Genomic DNA, 19345 nt, shown 5'->3' on the forward strand with positions numbered 1-19345 from the left:
CTCCATCTTCCTGGTTCTCATATTCCTGGCCGAAGCCATGAGCTCCCCATTTTGGACTCAACAAGATATGATCAACTAGCTCGAAAGTACAACCATCATGGCCGCTATCAGGAACTTCAAGTTCGATGACTAGTCGATGAAGAATAGACGGGCTAATGAAATTAAAAAATGTAGAGCTTACAAGACTAGTCAAGCACACTTCTCGATGCGGAAATCCTGGGCAGCCTAGTAGACAGCGAACTTCACTCAATGAGCTCTTGCGTTTAATGGCCGATCTGGAGATCCTCGATACTGGTGACTTTGAAGATGGATTACTCCCTCATATTTATGCTGCGCGTAGGGCTTCATACCAGGACAAAAGGGGGGATTCATACTTTGCTGCGCCGATGACAGCGCCGAGGTTATAACGTTGGCCTCTAGCATTTATCGTTCTGATAGTCTACTACTTTTCATTTAGGCATGGCCAGCTCACGTCTATGTATCGGGATTATGGCCATGATAGCGATATTTTTAAGAGGGAGAAGCTCCTGGCTGGTGCCAAAACATGGTGAGATGAGCAAAGCAGCGCTCAAGTTGGTAGCGTATACCTAGATACTTTCCTCTCGCGAGGAAGGCCACTCGTATATATGGACTGTAAAGACAGACTCATTCTTTATCGCGGGCGCGAGACTGTCAGCAGCCGTACCGGTATGTCAGCTTCGGAGAGACTTCTCCGTGTTACAGCTTATTGCTGTCTAGACCGAAACTAATCCATCAACCGGAGCTTGTACATTCTAAAGTGGCTATGCCGAAGGTCTGCACGGGTGCGGCGATGGGAAGTGGGGATGTTTGAGGGCCCCTGGCTGGGAGGGAGTCAGGCGCAAGGTGGCCAGTTTTAGATATCGTCTTCGTGTGAAAGGTGGTACCGGTATGTCTCTAAGCGCGCGACACCGTCTTGCTGAACAAAGACGATGGATGCCTCGGACTCTCGCTCGCCAGTCGACATATCTTGGGTGGCAGCATGGTGCGACAAGGAGCGAGACGTGGGACTGGGTCACCTAGTGTAGCAAGCCGATTGACGCCCGGCTGCACTTGTCGCCGAGGCTGTGGCCCGGACTCCACTCATCCCTTCGACACACGCGTCGTGCTCCACATTTCAGATACATAACAGGTGTCGCTGCACGTGCACATTGACACGCAATGGGGGCCAAGGCTGTAAACAGAAACGACGGGATGCCCAGCAACGGCCGATCCAGTCGCTGATTGCGATCTGCCGCCGTTACACGCCGCGGGACGTGAAGCTGCGTCATTCCATCTACCCGCAACATCGCCCATCACTATCCGCGACATTGGTATCATCATCCGCTTAGCGCTGTAGACTCTCGTGGGAGATACTGGCCCATCAAGCACATTCGGACCTCGCAGTCATACCCATCTCACCGACAACACCCGACCCCAACGTCTCCCCAAGTCTAGGGAAGGATCTAGTTGGAAACTACCATCATCCATCCCAGAGCAGCGTTCCAAACATCAACATGGATCTTTATCGAGCCACCTTTGTCGGGTCACTTCTGCTCAACAGTGTCGCTTTGTTTCAATCACATCGCACACAGCAAGCAGAGATCTCGAAGGCATCTGACCCAGATTCCTTCAAACACCGAGGTCGATCAGAAACCGACAGAGAGAGCCTCAAGAAGCTGAAATGGCGATTCTTTCCAATCTATCTGCTAGTCAACGCTGCCGACTGGCTCCAGGGACCGTATATCTACCCTATATACAAAGGTTTGTTCTCAACCCACGACTCTATGATTGCCACTCAAACTAATGATGCCGTAGATGAAAAAGGACTTCCAGAAGAGACGGTCGCATTCCTCTTCCTGATCGGGTTTGTTTCAGCGGGCATATCGGCGTCCTTTGCAGGAACATTCGCCGATCGATATGGCCGTCGAACAGCATGTCTTGCCTACTGCGCAATATACTCACTCTCATCCGCTGCACTATTTACTGATAGAATCTCAATACTATTCATAGGGCGTGTGCTCGGGGGCATTGCTGGCACGCTGCTGTGGAGCGTCTTCGAAAGTTGGCTGGTCGCCGAGTTCAATCAACTCATGCTGGAAGATTCTGAACCTGACCTTAGTGGTATCTTCAGTACAATGACTACCTCCAATACATGCGTTGCAATCGTCGCAGGCATTGTGGCTGGGTGGCTGGTTGATAGAGCTGGGACGGCAAAAGCACCTTTTTTTGCCTCCATCGTTTGCTTGATCTCAGCCTTCGTCGCCATTTCAAGATACTGGGTACACGACCCAATTCTACCCTCTTTGGAGGGAATTTTGCTAACATTCACAGGGAGAGAACTATGGATCTAGCAATCGCAGTGCCTCTGACCACACGGCACTCCTTCAGCAGGAAGAGGCTGAGCCATCAATCGCAGCACCTTCACCTCTGCGCATGATTCTACGCGGTAGGTCGTACGCCCATGCATTCCAAGTCTATGCGCTAATGATATTAACAGATCGCAAGATTCTCATTCTCGCATTAACCTCGTGCTTCTTCGAAGGCTCCCTGTTCTTATTCATATTTTTCAAATTTCCAGCACTGAAGCTCAGTCATAAACTATCAGGCTCAACAGACGGTAAGCAGTGTCACATATTTGCTCATTTACCCGTTTTGTATAAATTAACACCAAGCAGAACTTCCCTTCGGTCTCATATTCGCTATCCTCATGTGCTCCATGATGTTCGGCTCGCTGCTTTACAATCGCCTCTCCACGTCCGCAACACCCGTGCCGGCACAAAGGATACTCACCGGTGTGCTCGCCCTCGCATCGTTATGCTTCTTTATTCCTGGCCATTTCCGAGACGAGCGCATTACGCTTTGGTGCTTCTGCATCTTCGAGCTGTGCTGCGGGGTCTACTACCCGGTAATGGCGTCCTTGAAGGGTAAGCTTATCGATGACGGCTCGAGAGCGAGCATATACGGAATCCTACGGATTCCGCTGAATGTATTTGTTGTGCTTGCCTTGAGCACTACTACAGAAGGTAGGCTACAGTTGCTATTCGTCACCAGGAACGCCCGACTGACATCATACAGGCGAAGCGCATCGCGATACGGTCTTTACTACCTGTAGCGCACTTCTGGTTGTAGCTGCAATCGTCGTTCATAAGACTTTAGTATAAAATAAGCGGCGCTTAGAGGGACCAAGCCCGTATATGCGGGGCAAGAACCGGTTTTTAGATAATGATGTTCCTTGCCCACAGCTCAGCTCCACAATACGACCAATGACATGATACTTGGCGATGCCTTTGTTCAGGGTACTGGCCAGGTGCCGCCCCTGAACCCGCTTTATTATGATTCAATACGAGCATGACGCCCCTAGAGTGACCCACATCCCACCCCCGCATTTCTCAAACGCAAACGGCCGACACCTGGGAAGCGGTAGTGGTCCGCGTTTCACTAACCAAATCAATGAGGCTGATCATACGGGCAGTGGAGAATCAACAATTAACAAACGACGCGTCCGCAACGAACCAAGGTAACTTGGCAACGTTCCCGCGGTGACAGATCCCTGCGTTGTAAGCCGTCACGTTTCGCTTGGCAAGTCATTGATTGATCGACATGTCCCAGTGTCAGCGCACGCCTCGTGGCCGTAACGTGTTGTCTTTCTTTCCACACTTTACGAACCCGTCTTCAAGACCTTTGTCCCGATTCAACTCGGCAAGGCCATACTATTACTACCGTTGTCGGCGAGGCTATCACTCTTACTACCATTGTTCACTCTCACCTAGAAACAGCTAGCATGTCTCGAGGAGGTAAGTCTCTCTCCTGTTTGGCTGTCAGAATGTTTCTCACCATATACTCAGTTCGAATTATCACGGTCATTGTTATCGTCATCATTCTTATAGTTGCGTTTAACAACGAAAAGACCGGCGGCACATCGTTCCCGTACCTACCTGTGCTACCATCACGAACGTCACCGCCGACCTCGGCATTTTTACAATCATGGCTCGGCGAGCGAATGGCTCTGTCAGAAAAGGCATGGCTAAAGAGCGTTGAGGGACGAGATCAAATGGCCGCTCAGCACCCCGATTACCCCAAGATACCTTTCTATCCGACGGACTTTCTAAAGTACCCCTACACAATTTGGGACTTCTTTCCCGCGACGTGGACGTGTCCGCATGATGTTCAGCGCGTTGGCAGACTAGGCGACGGAGGGAAATGGGTATGTGGCATGAGTGTATACGAGTCGCTCTCCGCACCAAAGGCTACACAGGAAAACGTTGAAAAACGCGAAACCGCATTCAGCGCCCCCGACGACGGCCTAGTCATCTACAGCTTCGGCATCAACGCCGAATCCTCCTTCGAAGCTGAAATGCTCGAGCGCCTACCTAACGCGCGGATATGGGGCTACGACTTCTCCGTGTCAGGATGGGGCCCGCAGATCGCTGCGAAGTACCGCGACCGCACCTTCTTCAAGAAGATCGGCTTAGGCAAGGCGGATAAACATGATAGCTCGCCTCCGTTCTGGACACTTCCTAGCTTGATGAAATTGAACAAGCACAACTACATCGACATTCTCAAGATCGACATCGAAGGCAGCGAATATGATGCCTTGGACACCATGATGGACGCTTTCGATAACATGCGCAGCGCAAGCGGCTCCTCTGTCCTACCCATTGGCCAGGTTATGATCGAACTACATCTCGGAGATGGAATCAATCTAAACGGTAGGGATGGGGGTGGTAATGTGGACTATGGGCGGTTCAGCAAGTGGTGGGCCCGGCTGGAGAAGATGGGTATGCGACCCGTATGGATGGAGATCAATCTTTTTGCTATTACTTTGGGGAATACCAAGAGTGATCCAAGGTGTACGGAGTATGTGTGGGTCAACGCAAAGGATAAGAAGAACGTGCTTTGGAAGGTGTAGAAGAAGCTCTTGGGGTTGGTGCATTGGGGGCGTACGAATACCATGTATGCATCTCCGGCGTTTAGAATCATTTTGAATGGAAGAGTCACGGCTATTGGAAGTGCGGCAAGCAAGTGTGACATTTACTAAGATGACATGCATGGGCTGATATGCATGGCATGCCTCATCGGCGATGCATGCCGACATTGGATCACCCCACTACCGATTCTTCCTCCAGTCAGCACCACAATCTACCGCCACCGCCAGAGGGGAAAGCAGACAGTGATTGATTGGTCAAACATTCAACGGGTACCTACTTACAGGTATTGCACTCCCACAATGGAAAACTCAAGCATAGCTACTTGTTGAAAAGCGATCCACACAGATGCAATGTGAAGACAACAACACATGCCATGTCTATTACCGTGTTCAATTGTAATCACTGCTCCTCCTGACCACTCCCATCGCCCGCTCCACTTCCAAAAACTCTATCGATCCTCGTCGCCCTCTCCCACACTACTTCCCCTTTCGCACCCTCGCTATCTCCGCCTCGTTTCTTGAAATACAGTATCCGGTGCTGCGGAATGAATTCCTCGTCTGTTTGCTCAGTCTTCCACTTCTCGAGACCCGTCTCCCTCGCACCCAGGAAGCGATCTTCGTACCCGATGATGTAGTCAGCGGGATCGAGACTCGGATCCCAACGAAGGCGGTTGAGTACGTCAGAGGCAGGGCGAAGTTTGGTTGATGAAAGCGGTGTCGAAGTGGGCTTTGGGCGTTGAGGTATCGTGCGCTGTATAGGGATATCGTCGTCGGCATCGTCGTCCATGTCTTTCTCGTCGTCGGAATCAGGTTCCATTTCCGCTGCGTAGTCACCCCACTCGCGATCATCGAGGCGTAATTCTTTGACCTCGTTTGATCTTGCGAGAGACGCACCGACCCAGCATATGCTTGAGTCGTAATTCTTCTCATCGGTCTTTAGTTGTGTGAGGAAACGATCAAGAACCGTGTCTAAGGATTGCTTCGCGAGCTGTTTGTCATCCTTTGAATTGGCTGCAACAGCATTTGGGTTCGAAAGACCAATTAGGTAGCAACCATGGTACTCGTTGCTTTCGGTTGGGTCAATTCTATGGCTATCAGTGAAACGAGCAGGCCAGATGCGGACTTGGAGTTCTGGGAGGGCTTTATGAATGTCTGGTGCTATTAGCAATGAATGTGAAGCGATCGTGTAAATAGACTAACCAACAACAAGTAGTAGGCAGCGTGACTCAACCCATCCCACCAGGCCCTTTCCTTTCGCTAGCGTGCGGCCCCAGAACTGGATATCGATCTTCACATAGCTGCTATAACTCTTCAAGAAGTCTGCTGTCCCGTTCTGCACACCTGATGTTGTGACCGAGACGTTAGATGATCGAAAGAACTTGTCCCAAGTCGTGTCACTTTCAGACAACCGTTCATCAGCAATCTTAAACTCTTTGATTAGTGTCTGCATCCCGGGAACAGTGTGTGCAACATTAGAATTGGGGGCATGGAAGCCTAGGACAACCATGGGCTCTTTTACACTACGATGATAGCGTGGCTTCTTCTTGTGGAAGAAGGGGTCATAAACCATCTCGTTCGTCCAGTCGAAATTCGCATAGTGGTGGAAGAAGCTTGTGACGAGATCAGCAGGGCTGACCAATCCAGAGTCGTAGGCAATTCGCTTGTACACCCATGATAGCATAAGGGTGATGTGTATGCCGCTGAGGTAACCGAATCTAGAAGAGTAAATTCCTCGTTCAACGGCCCAGAGCTTGATACAACGGTATGCTAAGCGGAAGGTAGGAAGAGATGGAAGGGTACGCTGAATGTAGAGCAGGTCGCGATAAGGCTTGATTTTGCGTAACGATAGCATGGAGAGGTTGAAGATCGGATCGGATGCCGGGAGGTTACGGAACTCAGACCATCTAACATCCAATCAGTCTCTATCTTAATAGGGTCACACATTGCTTACCTCTCAACGACTCGAGCTGCTGGACAATATTGGAGGTCCATCGCTATGCCATTAATGGAAAGCTCTAGCATTGCTCCGGTTTTGGCTTCCACCTTTCTTAAGATTCGCACTCCTTGGCTCTCTGCTTTTACAAGGCGTTGCCGTGCTAGTTTGAAGAAAGTCTTGGAGCTGATAGTGCCAACGCAAAGACAGTCGATGTCGGACTCTGAGTTCCACACACCCAGAGCGTAGGAGCCGACCGGGACTATAATCAACGGAATATCAGACAGTGTTGGATCATCCGCACCGAAAGTGCCGACAACAACTTGCTTGAGGAGTGTAAAAGCATCTTGCCGCTGGCGAACTTGCACCTCAAGTGGGAACATCCCGTGAGCTGCAAGCGCTTTACCGAGAGTTGCTGAATCTGACAAACTCCCAATGGCTCGTCTGTAATGGACGGGAAGCTGCTCCATTGTGCAGCGATCATCCGAGCTCCCATCAGCCATACCATCTAGGACTCGAACGACTGCTCTGACTCCATAGTGATCACTAGCGACTACCTGCACACCTTCTACAACTTCAGGTAGACCGAAGTGGTTGAAACTACTAAGACAAAGTGTTTCTTGTGGCCGAACTAATATCCTGTCATAACGTTGTGGTCGATTGGTAGAAGTTCCAGAAGTTGCTGCTGCTAGCACATTGTTTCTTGGGTCGAAAGTCGCACCCTCTTCCCCCTCGAATAGTTCATCATGTTCGCTCGTCGCTACTTCGTCCACTCCTTCGATGCGGGCAATGGACCAAGTATCGAGCAAACCCACGTCTCTGATCTCAGATTCTATCGAGGAAAGGACAGCCACCGTCTGACTTGAGATGGATTTGTCCTTGAGAGCCGTACCGACGCTGTAGGCTGAAGTGGTGGTGTTGAAGTCACCAGCAACTATCCATGGTTCGGTGCGGTGGTGTTGGTTGAGATAACCTGTGAGATTCCTGAGCTGGGCGTTTTTAGCGGCAACAGAACCGTCGGTCAGGCCGCAGGTCAAATGTACGCCCGCAATGACTAGGTCTTCCAGGCCAGAAGCGCTTGACTTAAGAATTCCGTGAAAGTGTGCAACCAGAGCACCTTTGTGTCTTCGATGAAATGGAACCAAACTCCAATTGAAACAGCGGTTGCTTAATATGACGATGTTCCGCAGACTGGGCAAAGGTCCAACTTCCGGCTGACTAGGCGGTGCATGCGAAGTGAATGGATATCTTCGCTGCACCTCGTTATCGCTCAGCAAATATGAGAGAAAATCGTCAGAAACTTCTTGTAGAACTATAATGTCTGCCATTGCCGCGTCGGAAAGTATGGTCCTCACTAGCAGTGAATCGCGGTCACGGGCTGGTGGATACTCTGAATCGATGAAGACGTTGTAGCTCGAGATCGTTACAGTAGTTGACTCGATGTCATTAAGCTCCTCTCCCGTACAGACAGACCACATCTCTTGCTCTGAGTTGAAGTAGAAAGTCATTCCAGGTTGCACTTCGCGACTGTGGTCTTTGCCTCCGTCCTCGTCGAGTTGGGGACTGGACAGACTGAAGGCAGAAGGGCGAATCCGAGTCTCTTCGGTGCTCGCCATTGTCTGTAATTCACAGTTGGTTCGCCGGTGTAAATTGTTGGAAAGAGAGAAATGAAAATGGGTATCTTGAACACGCCAGAAGCAGATGTTGACAATTGATGCTACCACGCTTGTAATACAGAGAGCTTTACTTGTGTTATATGTGAAATCAAAGGGATGATCGATCCACTCATTTCACTACAAATGAGCCTATTGTCCATATGGAAAATGTAGTATGACTCCTGGAGGAACGTCCTCAGGCGCAGGCTGTGTGAGCAAAAATGAGTCATTTGCGCTAACGGGATATGAACGCTGCGCCACATCCGGCAACCTCTCAGAATGTTCAATGCGCAAAGAAACCGAGCGAAAGAGTGTCGAGATGCGACAGCAAGGCACTCCATGGCGATGATTGTGACGATCGCAGAGAAGAGATTGGGATGACCACTGAACGAGCAGGCGAAGACTCGTCATCACTAGTCCGCGCACGATGCAGGTTAGGCGCACTGCCGAGGCAGTGCGGCCCACGCTCCTTCTCTACAACACCATGCTTCAACATAGTTTCTGCTAACGAGCATGACTGAATTATTCGATCTACCGACTGAGTTGCTGTTTCAGATAATACACCTTGTACTGTCTTCACGACATTCCGTCTCACCGAATGGTCTTCGTTGCAGAACAGAGTGGAAGGGCACCCGCCGCAACGTCACCTGCTGTCCCAGCCGAGAAACCTTGTGGACCCCCAGCGCTCTCAACTTACTCCTCGTAAGCCAAAGACTGTACGCAGAGACGATGCTGTATCTGTCGAAAAAACCACAGAGCTTCAAGTTCGACGTGGCGGTCGTGAACAACCACTGGATCTGGCCGACTTGGCGCTCAACACCCATAAGGAGTAGAAGCCACATCCTCGACAGAGTTGACATCGAGCTCATTCTATCCTGTTCTCAAGATGAGCGAAATTTGCAGACGCAGTGGATGCTACAACCTGAGGATGCCTGTGCCGACACCGAGCTAGTACTACTACTCTGCCAATTCATCCTGCTCGAGGGACCTCTCGTCACCCACATCAACACTCTCAGGATCAACATTGACACCACTAGATATGGTAACGGGAATGAATTGATCAGCCTGGAGGAAGTCCCGCTCCGAAGAATAAATGGTCTAGCGCATCTTGATTTCGATAAACTCTATCCGATAGACTATCACGTCTCGTTTGCCTTTCTTCGTCGGCTTTACACGCGAACGGGAGCCATGCTGGAGGCCTTGCAAAATAACCCTGATATTGAGCTACCTTCCCAGCGCATTGGCAAGGTGTTGTTCTGTATTGATGGAAAGGTTTTGATGCAGATCGACGTCGCGAAACATGTGGCTGGTTGATCCCGGATTCCGAGGATGTGGGCAGCCTACCAAGCTCAGCACCTCCCATGCTTGGATTTATACCCAATCTACGCCGCCAACACGACTGTGATGATAGAGTGCTTCTGGACTGCGAAGATTGTACGGGTTTGTAGCGCTAGTACACGGTGACGATTTGATGAGCGGTGCCATAAAGCAGGGAACTCAGCATATTATGACAACTCATTGGCTTAGCTTTTATGGCACGTACCTCATCAGGGTTTTGATTACCTCATCAGGGTTTTGATTGGAACGGCAAAATAATCTGGAAAGCAAGTTGTTGCACGACAGCTTGCATCCAATTGAACTGGCCCTCTATAACTAATCGCTATTCTCGTCGTCAACTTCCAAGGTTGTAGGAGGCTGTAATGTTCGAACTAGGGCGCCAGGAATAACCTGGAATATTGGTCGAATCCAAGCTCGAGCTTCACAAGAACCAAGGAAGGCATCACCACTCCGCGGGCCCAAACTCTGTTCCGCAACGTCCATGCCGACTCATCGGTACCGTGTCCCGCCTTTTGTGCGAGTATGCAGGTGTTGAGGGCTTGACTGTGTTCAGATCGGGAAGCGGAGCATGATAATCCGTGTTGTGTCAACGTCTCGAAGGTAGCCATGGGGATTTACAGAGCTAAGAGGACGCGATTCTCCGGTTCCAGGAGTATTCCTCACCCGTTCAGGTCGTAAACTACGGTTCGCGTAGCCTTTCCTCGCAGAATGGCTGCACATGTCCCACCCAAGGTCGAACCTACTCGCTCGTCGTCATTGTCAGCAGCCAAAACTCGACGTTCTTGTGAAACACATAGACCGGGTGTTCAACCCAGCAGCATTTGCGGTTACCTCCCGCGGAAGGCCAACAACGCTTTTGGCATATGCATCGCGCCCAAAAATGGAACGTTTGGATGCTTTCGTTTGTGACGTATAAACACGTCATCACGTGAAACATTGTCGAGCTTAGCCTACAGACAGACTCAGCCTCATAATTGGCTGTGGCGTCACAAAAAAATATCAGAATACACGGTTCGAGTTAGTTGTAGGGATGTTGTAAGCTTCTGGCTTTGGCAGCCACGTGGCGGTGACGGTCAATGACGGTGAGAGCACAACAGCAACACCCAGCGCCCATTCCTATAAGATTACCTTCTCCACGCACTTATCAATCCCACAATTCCACCACTCGCTTCTTCGTTACCCAAAGCACCGAAATTCTCACATGATGGCGCGCCATCACCAACAGCCTATCGACGGTCCGGCCGACTACCCAGTCGTCGACAAACGCGAGCAGACCGGGCTGCTCACACGCTTCGTACCTGCGTCGCTCAAGAACGGCAAATTCTACCGTCTGTTCCTCCGCCTGACGCGTCTTCTGCAATTCCTTTCCTCCGTCATCTCGCTCGGCATCTTCTCTCAACGCATGTTCAAAGTCTACCGCTTGGTCAACAGCATCAAGACACGCCGCGGTGTCAATGGCGCGTATGGTGCAGTTGAAGGTATTCTCGCAGCTGCCGTCTTGTACACCTTGATTAGCACGCTATTGGGTTGCATCAAGAAGAGTGCCAATCCCGGAGGACGAGGTCTGCGCTGGCTCTGGGTGCTACTTGATCTTCTATTCGTTGGAGCCTTCATCGCAGTAACTGTCCTCACCCGACCCAAGGGTGGACTTGCTGGCGCCAGGCACTGTTATAGTCCAAAGCGCCTTACCAACGGTACGACCCCAAGCACTGTTACGGGCGAGTCGGCAAATGCGCAGGACGACTCTTGCAACTTACCTTGGGGCACATTCATTCTGGGCATCATCAGCACGTAAGTTCTCTTAATTAATCCCTGCTAGTTTAGGTTACTGATCAGTTGATACAGTCTTCTCCACGCTATCACCGCCTCCTTCCATGAGATCAAGGATCACCGCCGAAGGACCAGGATCGACCATGAAAAGGCTGTCCACGAGCAGCACGCTCGTGGTGAGGTGCCGCTCGAGCACAACAACGTCCGAAGTTGATGAGATGAGAGGCACTACGATATGGGCGCTTAACTAGTGAGAAAAGTGATCGTTTAGGATCTGATACTGAACTACACCCATCTTGCAGCGACCGTGCAACAGGAGGCGAAAAGGATTGGATTTCTTATGTCAGAGATACCACAGATAGTAATGCAGAACAGTAACATGGATGCTATGTTGAATTTAAGCTTAACTCTAGCTGCTCGTTGCTCTTTTCGGTTGTGCCATGCGGAAGCTAAGATCAAACGCCTCAAGCTTGGTAACACCCTTGCTAGTCTTGCCCTTCAGATCTTCTCCAAGAAGCCGGACTGATATGCTGCTCCTGGTCGACTATGGATGACATCGAAATGTATAGCATGTGAGGTCAACCAGTCAGGCAGCGGAGAATGACGTCATTCTAGGCAACCAGAGTGCACAGCCATTGTGCAACACGTTGATTCTTTATGTACGACAAATGGAAAATAATACTGAGCAGATGAGAAATTGAGATCTCATACGGCAAGTCATTAGGAAATGTGAGGATCTTGTGAAAATACTTGAACCTTTTTGCCCACTATAAACGAGTAATAATCAGCCTAAATCGACAATGGGCTACATACGTCAAGACGACCTAGCCATCTCGATATATGCAATCTATGGGGGTGCCATCTACCAAGCACTGCTATACTCTTAACACACGGCGAGGATTGTAAGTTCAGCACCTAGTTTCCAAGACCCAAATCCGGCAGACATGGTCGACCAGCAGCCCTTCAATGTCCTCGTCTTCAGCAAAACTTCTGGCTACCGCCACAGCTCCATACCTGCCGGTATATCGTCTATCCACTCCCTCTCAGCACAGACTAAGCTCTTCACCGTCCACGCCAGCGAAGATGCCTCTATCTTCACACCGCCGACACTTGCCCGCTACTCTGTAATCCTGCTGCTACAGTGCATTGGCAACATCTTTGAAGAAGAGCAGTTCCAAGCGCTGAAAAGCTTCGTGAGAAATGGAGCAGGCGTTGTAGCGATACACGGCGCTGCGGCGGGGATGCCTGATGATGATTGGTATGGGCAATTAATCGGCGCACACTTTGATATGCATCCCGATGCCGAACCCGGCACTATCCTCGTCGAATCCTCCGCTCGGAATCACTACATTGTCGCTGGTTGTGGTGAGCGACAAGGCTGGATGGACGAATGGTACAATTTCCGCACACATCCACGGGACAATTCGAACTTGCAGATCTTGCTCAAGGGCGATATGAAGAGCTTCAATGGCGGGAAGATGGGCGATGATCATCCGCTTGTGTGGTGTCAGGAGTTTGATGGTGGAAGGAGTTTCTTTACTGCGTTGGGGCATTTTGATGAGGCGTATAGAGATGAATGGTTCTTAAAACAGATCTTGGGGGGCATTTTGTGGGCAGCCAGACGGGAGAAGGATATGGATGGGGCTACTACGAGTGGTTGAGTGTGTCAGACGAATTCTTTGGCCCATGGTAATGCAGGGGAGAGGTAGAGAGGAAACTTCTTACGTTAAGACAAGTATTATCTCTGATCGAAACATTACCCTGCTCACATTCCCTAGCGATTTGATACGGCTTCAATCTTAGAATGCAGTTTCCTTATGGCGCATGGTTTTGCTGTTACTTTCGCGTCGCCAATCAGAAAACCCAAATCCAGCGTACAGTAGTTTTTTACCTGTTCGCTGGTGAGTGCCTCATGAACAGCTACCTTGGCGCCTCCATCTAATCCACCTGTCTTGGCCCCCTCTGTTTGCTTCAGCTCCTGCAGCCACATATGGCGAGCATATGAAGGACTACCAGGGATACGCCAGGTTCGAAAGCCCTCGACCTATCATTATTCCAAGGCCCCTCTTAATAGCTGCATCTACGCTGCGTGAGGTTATGCTTTGGTCGATCACTCCAGAAGCGGCTTTCTGTTCATGACTTCAAGTTTCTCAGCTTTGCAGCGCTTGAGCAGTTCATCAGCAATTTAGCGCTTTAGTTGTCGTTGGAATCGAATTTGAGGAATCAGTGTGCTTTCCGCAAATGGCTTCACCTAGGTCCGACGGTTCAGGAGAGAATAAAGGCCGCATTAGATGTAATCTCTAGCCCGGGTGGATGTCTTCAAAATGCGATGCGCAATTCGGGAAAGGAATTGCAGATTCTTACGCCAGCTGTTACACTATCGACCCCGCTGATTGACCGTGGCCACAAGGCTGAAGCGCCCGCCCATGACCTACAAGATAAAAGTCACACGCTCGCGACGCTTCCTTCTGCCTCGTATCCTTGCCTTGGAGTTTGAGGTTTTCTACGCTTTTTTACGACAGCAAGATTGCAATGCATCGACACATACATGATCCAGGATCTGGGTATCCTGTAGCATCTTTCTCCGCCCCAAAGCCTAGCCGCAAATCCACAGACGACTATCACGGAGTACCGACTAGCTCTCGGAGAGGGGAAACCTCGCCCCTAGAGCGTGAATCTCATGAAAATGGGTGGGACATGGCGTATCTTAGACATGGGGCACCCTTCTGACTGATTATTGGTTAGGTCAACTCAATCCAATCGTATCCAGACATCCACATACCCTACGATAGATCACAACCATCGAGGTCGATCAAACACACATACCGAGAGAACAAGTAGTGGAACAAACTGGTATATGAGATGGCTCTTCGCACAAAATCACATTAGCTGAGACACACAGGTCACCACGTAGCAAATCGCGTGAACCAAGCGGACTGAATAGTCGCGTGAACTCTTTTGCTTCGGCGCAGAGCGACGAGACTTGTGATGAATGTCATAAAGCGGACCCAGATACCTCGTTCTGCAACGACTGTAATGTTTATCTTTGCACAGATTGCTGGTCGAAGCAAACGGCTCATCGGACGCAACGTCTTGCTCGAGGTGGAGCGCGTCATGAAAAGACCAACATTTCCTTGGCTAGAAAGATAAACAACGTATTAGCACCTACTAGCGATCCTCAGGAGTTAACACAGATGCACGAAGACGACGCGCAAACCTCTTGGTTTGGTTAGTCAGTGCTTCGTATAACCTTTCTTTATATGCTAACATCATAGGTATCCAACGACCGTTAGACGGCAACACCCCCACCTTTATGGATTATGGTCGATTTGCCCATCTTCTCTCGACCACAGTGGAAGAATGGTCTTCTAGCTTTCAGCATATACAGTCCAGTAGAGACAATCGAACACCCAGCCTCGTATCATTTGTTGGACAGACTGGACATGGGAAAAGTACCCTAATCAAACTCCTGATTGACCTACATGTTGTTGATGGCCAAACCTTCTGTACCCCTGTAGTCGGTGCTCCAGGCGTCACCGATCCCACATCCGAGGATGTTCATCTCTACTCGGATCCAGTAACGGCAGTGTGCGAAGCTCCCATCTTTTTTGCTGACTGCGAAGGCCTTCTTGGAGGGGAAAGAGAGCCTATAAGTGCGAAACTCAAGCGAACACTCCACAAGGCTGCAAAGTCGACTTCTCTACCTACTCCTATCTCCGAGCGTGAGCTAGCCTGGGCGGACAGTACTAGTCTTCGCAGCAGGCAGTTCGCAGTGACAAACCTATACCCACGCCTACTGTACACGTTCTCTGATGTCATCGTCTTCGTGTTGAAGAATCCACGGTAAGTTCAACTGGCCTTGTCGAGTCTTTCAGACGGTGCTGATTGATGCTAGAGCTATCGAGGACGTGCTGGAACATTTAGTCAACTGGGCCGATGCAGCACTAGAGATGTCCTCCAACCAACCTGTCCTTCCACATGTGATTATCGCGCTCAATGCGTCCGAGAACAATATCGACGAGACGCTATGGGATCCAGACATTGCTACGTCTGCAATCCTTGAGTCGATGTCACGCACGGTTTTTCGTAATACTACATTTAAGAAGTATGCCCAGTTTTGGAGAGAGCGCAAGCGACAAATCGAGACCGTGGAGCAACTAATACGATCATATTATAGCTCTATCAAAGTAAGTAGTTCTGTTCAGTCTAGTTATCCTACATCACTAACTATTATAGGTAGTCCGCATCCCTGAACAAGGACGGCCACAGCTCATCCAGACCCAAATCAGAAGATTGTATGCGGGCATCTCTTCTGCTTGCGAGAAAGCTAGAAATCGCAAGGCCGAAGTCCGCATGTTACTAGACGCTGAGGAGCTACAGTCGTATCTACAAAGCGCATTCGATCACTTCGCCCGATCACTGGATCACCCATTCGACTTTGTCCAAGCTTCATTCTCCAATAGCCCAATCCCCCTCGACTTTGGTGGTAATATTCTCAAGCTCGCAATCAACCTCATGCGTGTGTGGGAAAACCAAATAGATATTGAGGTTATATTCCAGGAACTTAGCTACATGGTGGCTTCTTGCATCATGCTTGACTCTGCACGCAAGAAAAATTTAGGTATGATCCTATATATGAGTCAAATGTAAAATTATAACAGCTGACATTATTCACTAGGCGTGGCGAGGGATATATTCCCACAGTATCTAGAACATCTAGATGCTGCCTTAGAGAACTTCTGCGAAAGCCATTGGCCCTGCGAATATGTAGAGTCCGATAGTCACTTAAGATGCGTCAATGTTAAAAGCGGCCACGGAGAGAAAGGCCATCAAAACGCAAGCGGCAAGATCTTTGCTGATGGCGCATATGAGTCACGGCGAACATTCGATACACTGCAAGAAGAGTTCGCAAACAACTGTTTCTTTCGTCTTCAGGAACTACTGGACCTCCTTCGACAGAAAAGGAACGCAAGAAATGATGAGATCCAGGTTGCGGCTGAAATCCACCGGGATGATGTGATGGCTTGGTTCTACCGCCATGTTTCGGGCGATGGAAGACCAGGGCGATATAACAGTCATTCGGTTTGCTTTTGCTGCTTGTTAAGGCCTCCTGAACATGCGCTTCCATGCGGGCATGTATTGTGCACGCAATGCATTATGATCTATGGTCATCCGCGGCCAGGTAGTAGGACCGAGATCCAGATTGAATATTGCCCGTTAGAAGTGCAGACTGTGCGAGCATCCCAGCCATGGAGAGTCCATCTCAAACCGGATGCAGCTGGAGTCCGCATTTTGACATTGGATGGGTATGATCACTCGTCCGAGACTACAGTTCGAACCTCTTTGCTGACAGTCCTGTTTAGGGGTGGCATTCGAGGTATTGTCGAACTGGAAATTCTTCAAAGCTTGGAGAAGGAACTGAACGGTAGGAACGGGAGGTTGCGCATTCAAAGCTTCTTCGACCTTGTGGTCGGTACCAGGTCAGTTACTATCGTACCACTAGTTTAAGAAGCCCGCTTATACTATTCTTCAGTACGGGAGGATTGATAGCCCTTGGGCTAGTAGCACGTAATTGGTCTGTGGGTAACTGCATCGAAAGCTTCAAGGAGCTATGTCAGAAGGCTTTTACACGACGCACTGGAAGCAACATTCCGCTTTTTGGATTCTTGGTTGACAGTTACAACCATTCAAAATACGAAACTACTCCTCTGCACGAAGCTTTGCAGGTCGCATTCTCCAACGATCAGTATCTTTTCGGAGGTCAACGGTACGATCAGAACTGGATCTCACCGGTGAAGGTTGCGGTGACTACAACACTCTCTTCTACTTCACCGGTTCTGCTTGCGAACTATAATCGTCGATGTGATGATAAATGTAAGGACAACTGAGGGCCTCACCCATGTCATGTGCTAATCATGTAGTATCTTACCAGTTCCAGCGCGCGGAAGGTGTGGACACAGAATTGAAGACATGGGAAGCGTAAGTGACTAGCTTATCAAGTTACGGATGTATGCGTCACTCCGGCTAAAATTACTAGCGCTCGAGCTACATCAGCAGCACCTCGCTATTTCAAACCGTTCCATCACGAAAGCTCGAAACAAACATACTTAGACGGTGCACTCTATTACAACAACCCGATCGGAGTAGCGGATAGCGAATGGAAACTCATATGGGGATCGAATCTGTGCTCGCATCCTGACATTGTGCTCTCACTTGGAACCGGATATGACCCACAAAAGCGTGAACGACCACAACGAAGCTCTGCGGTTCGACGAGGAATATTCCGTAACGGGAAATTCCTTCTGAAGATAGCAGCCGATCACCTCCAGGATGCTTTGGATTGCGAAAAGACATGGCAAGAATATACTAGACGCCTCCCGGAAGAGGTTTCACGATCACGGTTTGTACGCTACAGCCCGCAGCTGATCAAAGACCTCCCCGCTTTGGACGATGTACACCGTCTCGATTCACTCCAAGAAATGGTAAGAGGCTTTCTATCGGAAGATGCTGTTAAATTTCGGCGTCTAGCTATGCAACTCATAGCAACCAGCTTCTACTTTGAGACGGAGAAGGTGGAACAGCTTGCGCTAAATACAGCAACAATTACAGGTAAAGTAGGATTCGTCGTGCTTTGAAGACTTGGCTAATTCAGGCTCTGAAGGGCGCATCTTCTGTCGGTTTGCGGAGGGTTCGTTAGAACTCGAAGAGTTGGGCAAACGCATCCGTGAGAAGACTGAGTACGACAGGCGTCCTTTCTTTTCGGTGCATGAACATGGCTCGCTAAAACCAGTCAATCACTACGACCTCGATTCCGATCTCATCCATGATATGACGCGGGGTAGATTTGGCATGCGTACGCTGAGGATCAAAATACACAACAAGCTCTCGGAGACGGAAATATGCTTCTCTCTCAACTCGGAGCACACCTATACGATTAGCGGCTTTCCGCGGTGTCTAGTTGACGATGATAAGGAGAAGACGAGTAAGTGAAACCCCCAGGCTAACGTCAAACAGTCATTGCTTACATTAAAAGGGACTCTGAATCCTGCCACGGTCAATGCACGCCGGTGGGCTGGACGCTCGAGCAGCAGGAAGTACCACCAAAGTCTATGGCAACCGCCGGATCGGATGGCCACTGATGTTGGAAGGACGATTTCAGACTATAGTGACCCTGATCATATCATGGGTTATGCCACAGTTGAGCAGCTTCAAAGAAGCGCTTCTTACTTCTCACAAGGAAGAGCCCTAGCGGTTGAACTCGATAGTCGACCGCTGCCGAGATATGAGCTGACGGCAATATCACCGCCGTGTGAGCTTAATAATCCACAGCCATGGCTGTCGGAGCTTCATACGCCTAAACACGAGATCCTCGATCCTACTGTGTCACAACAAGCTCGAAAAACACATGAGGTAGATCAGAAAGAATCACCTGCTGCATATCAATACCAAGACTATAGGCCGCCTCCGTCGGTTGTCTCGTCTTTGAACGAAGCAGTTGAGCTGCCACCAAATGAACTTGCAACATGGATGCCAGAAGATCAAATTTCGGCCGTCGCAGCGATATATTCCAGTACCGAGCATCCTGACACTTGCGCTGGTGCTGATGAAGGAATCAGCGACTTGGAATCGTTAAGAGCAAACACAAACCGAATGAAACTCCGACGACAGTCCACTCAAAGATACACTTATGTTCAATTCGAAGAGAACTCGAATTTGATTGTA

General features: G+C 49.7%; 7 protein-coding genes across 7 annotated transcripts; 6 read left to right on the forward strand and 1 right to left on the reverse strand.

The window, feature by feature from the left end:
• Positions 1-1514: 1514 nt before the first annotated feature.
• On the forward strand, positions 1515-3161 carry K460DRAFT_379041 (MFS general substrate transporter; the record flags this gene model as incomplete). The annotated part of the gene is made up of 6 exons (XM_040935134.1): positions 1515-1761; positions 1816-2279; positions 2332-2446; positions 2498-2617; positions 2676-3023; positions 3076-3161. The coding sequence occupies 6 exons, from the start codon at positions 1515-1517 to the stop codon at positions 3159-3161; spliced, it is 1380 nt and encodes a 459-aa protein (XP_040786577.1).
• Positions 3162-3781: 620 nt separating this feature from the next.
• K460DRAFT_357658 (uncharacterized protein) lies at positions 3782-4909 on the forward strand (the record flags this gene model as incomplete). Its single annotated transcript, XM_040932049.1, has 2 exons — positions 3782-3794; positions 3846-4909. The coding sequence occupies 2 exons, from the start codon at positions 3782-3784 to the stop codon at positions 4907-4909; spliced, it is 1077 nt and encodes a 358-aa protein (XP_040786578.1).
• A 418-nt stretch (positions 4910-5327) lies between these two features.
• K460DRAFT_287753 (uncharacterized protein) lies at positions 5328-8476 on the reverse strand (the record flags this gene model as incomplete). Its single annotated transcript, XM_040928993.1, has 3 exons — positions 5328-6079; positions 6128-6831; positions 6879-8476. The coding sequence occupies 3 exons, from the start codon at positions 8474-8476 to the stop codon at positions 5328-5330; spliced, it is 3054 nt and encodes a 1017-aa protein (XP_040786579.1).
• A 552-nt stretch (positions 8477-9028) lies between these two features.
• Positions 9029-9829, forward strand: K460DRAFT_287249 (uncharacterized protein; the record flags this gene model as incomplete). The annotated part of the gene is made up of 1 exon (XM_040928948.1): positions 9029-9829. The coding sequence occupies one exon, from the start codon at positions 9029-9031 to the stop codon at positions 9827-9829; it is 801 nt and encodes a 266-aa protein (XP_040786580.1).
• Positions 9830-10908: 1079 nt separating this feature from the next.
• K460DRAFT_156013 (uncharacterized protein) lies at positions 10909-11873 on the forward strand. The gene is made up of 2 exons (XM_040926846.1): positions 10909-11644; positions 11699-11873. The coding sequence occupies exons 1-2, from the start codon at positions 11055-11057 to the stop codon at positions 11835-11837; spliced, it is 729 nt and encodes a 242-aa protein (XP_040786581.1). The 5' UTR covers positions 10909-11054; the 3' UTR covers positions 11838-11873.
• A 694-nt stretch (positions 11874-12567) lies between these two features.
• On the forward strand, positions 12568-13284 carry K460DRAFT_379045 (class I glutamine amidotransferase-like protein; the record flags this gene model as incomplete). Its single annotated transcript, XM_040935135.1, has 1 exon — positions 12568-13284. One exon carries the CDS (start codon positions 12568-12570, stop codon positions 13282-13284), a length of 717 nt encoding a protein of 238 aa, XP_040786582.1.
• Positions 13285-14661: 1377 nt separating this feature from the next.
• On the forward strand, positions 14662-18258 carry K460DRAFT_342909 (FabD/lysophospholipase-like protein; the record flags this gene model as incomplete). Its single annotated transcript, XM_040931208.1, has 9 exons — positions 14662-14851; positions 14899-15466; positions 15519-15810; positions 15860-16244; positions 16302-16929; positions 16987-17103; positions 17157-17497; positions 17545-17602; positions 17661-18258. The coding sequence occupies exons 1-9, from the start codon at positions 14818-14820 to the stop codon at positions 18256-18258; spliced, it is 3021 nt and encodes a 1006-aa protein (XP_040786583.1). The 5' UTR covers positions 14662-14817.
• Between the last annotated feature and the right edge of the window lie 1087 nt (positions 18259-19345).

The sequence above is a fragment of the Cucurbitaria berberidis genome, assembly GCF_010015615.1.
Source record: "Cucurbitaria berberidis CBS 394.84 unplaced genomic scaffold K460scaffold_4, whole genome shotgun sequence".
In the NCBI taxonomy this organism is placed as follows: domain Eukaryota; kingdom Fungi; phylum Ascomycota; class Dothideomycetes; order Pleosporales; family Cucurbitariaceae; genus Cucurbitaria; species Cucurbitaria berberidis.

What these genes read in the sequence shown, in the direction of transcription:
- K460DRAFT_156013 (XM_040926846.1), top strand. Translation starts at nt 11,055, where the DNA reads ATGATGGCGCGCCATCACCAACAGCCTATCGACGGTCCGGCCGACTAC. An exon ending in ATTCTGGGCATCATCAGCAC is followed by an intron (nt 11,645 to 11,698) that starts GTAAGTTCTCTT and finishes CAGTTGATACAG; the next exon opens with TCTTCTCCACGCTATCACCG.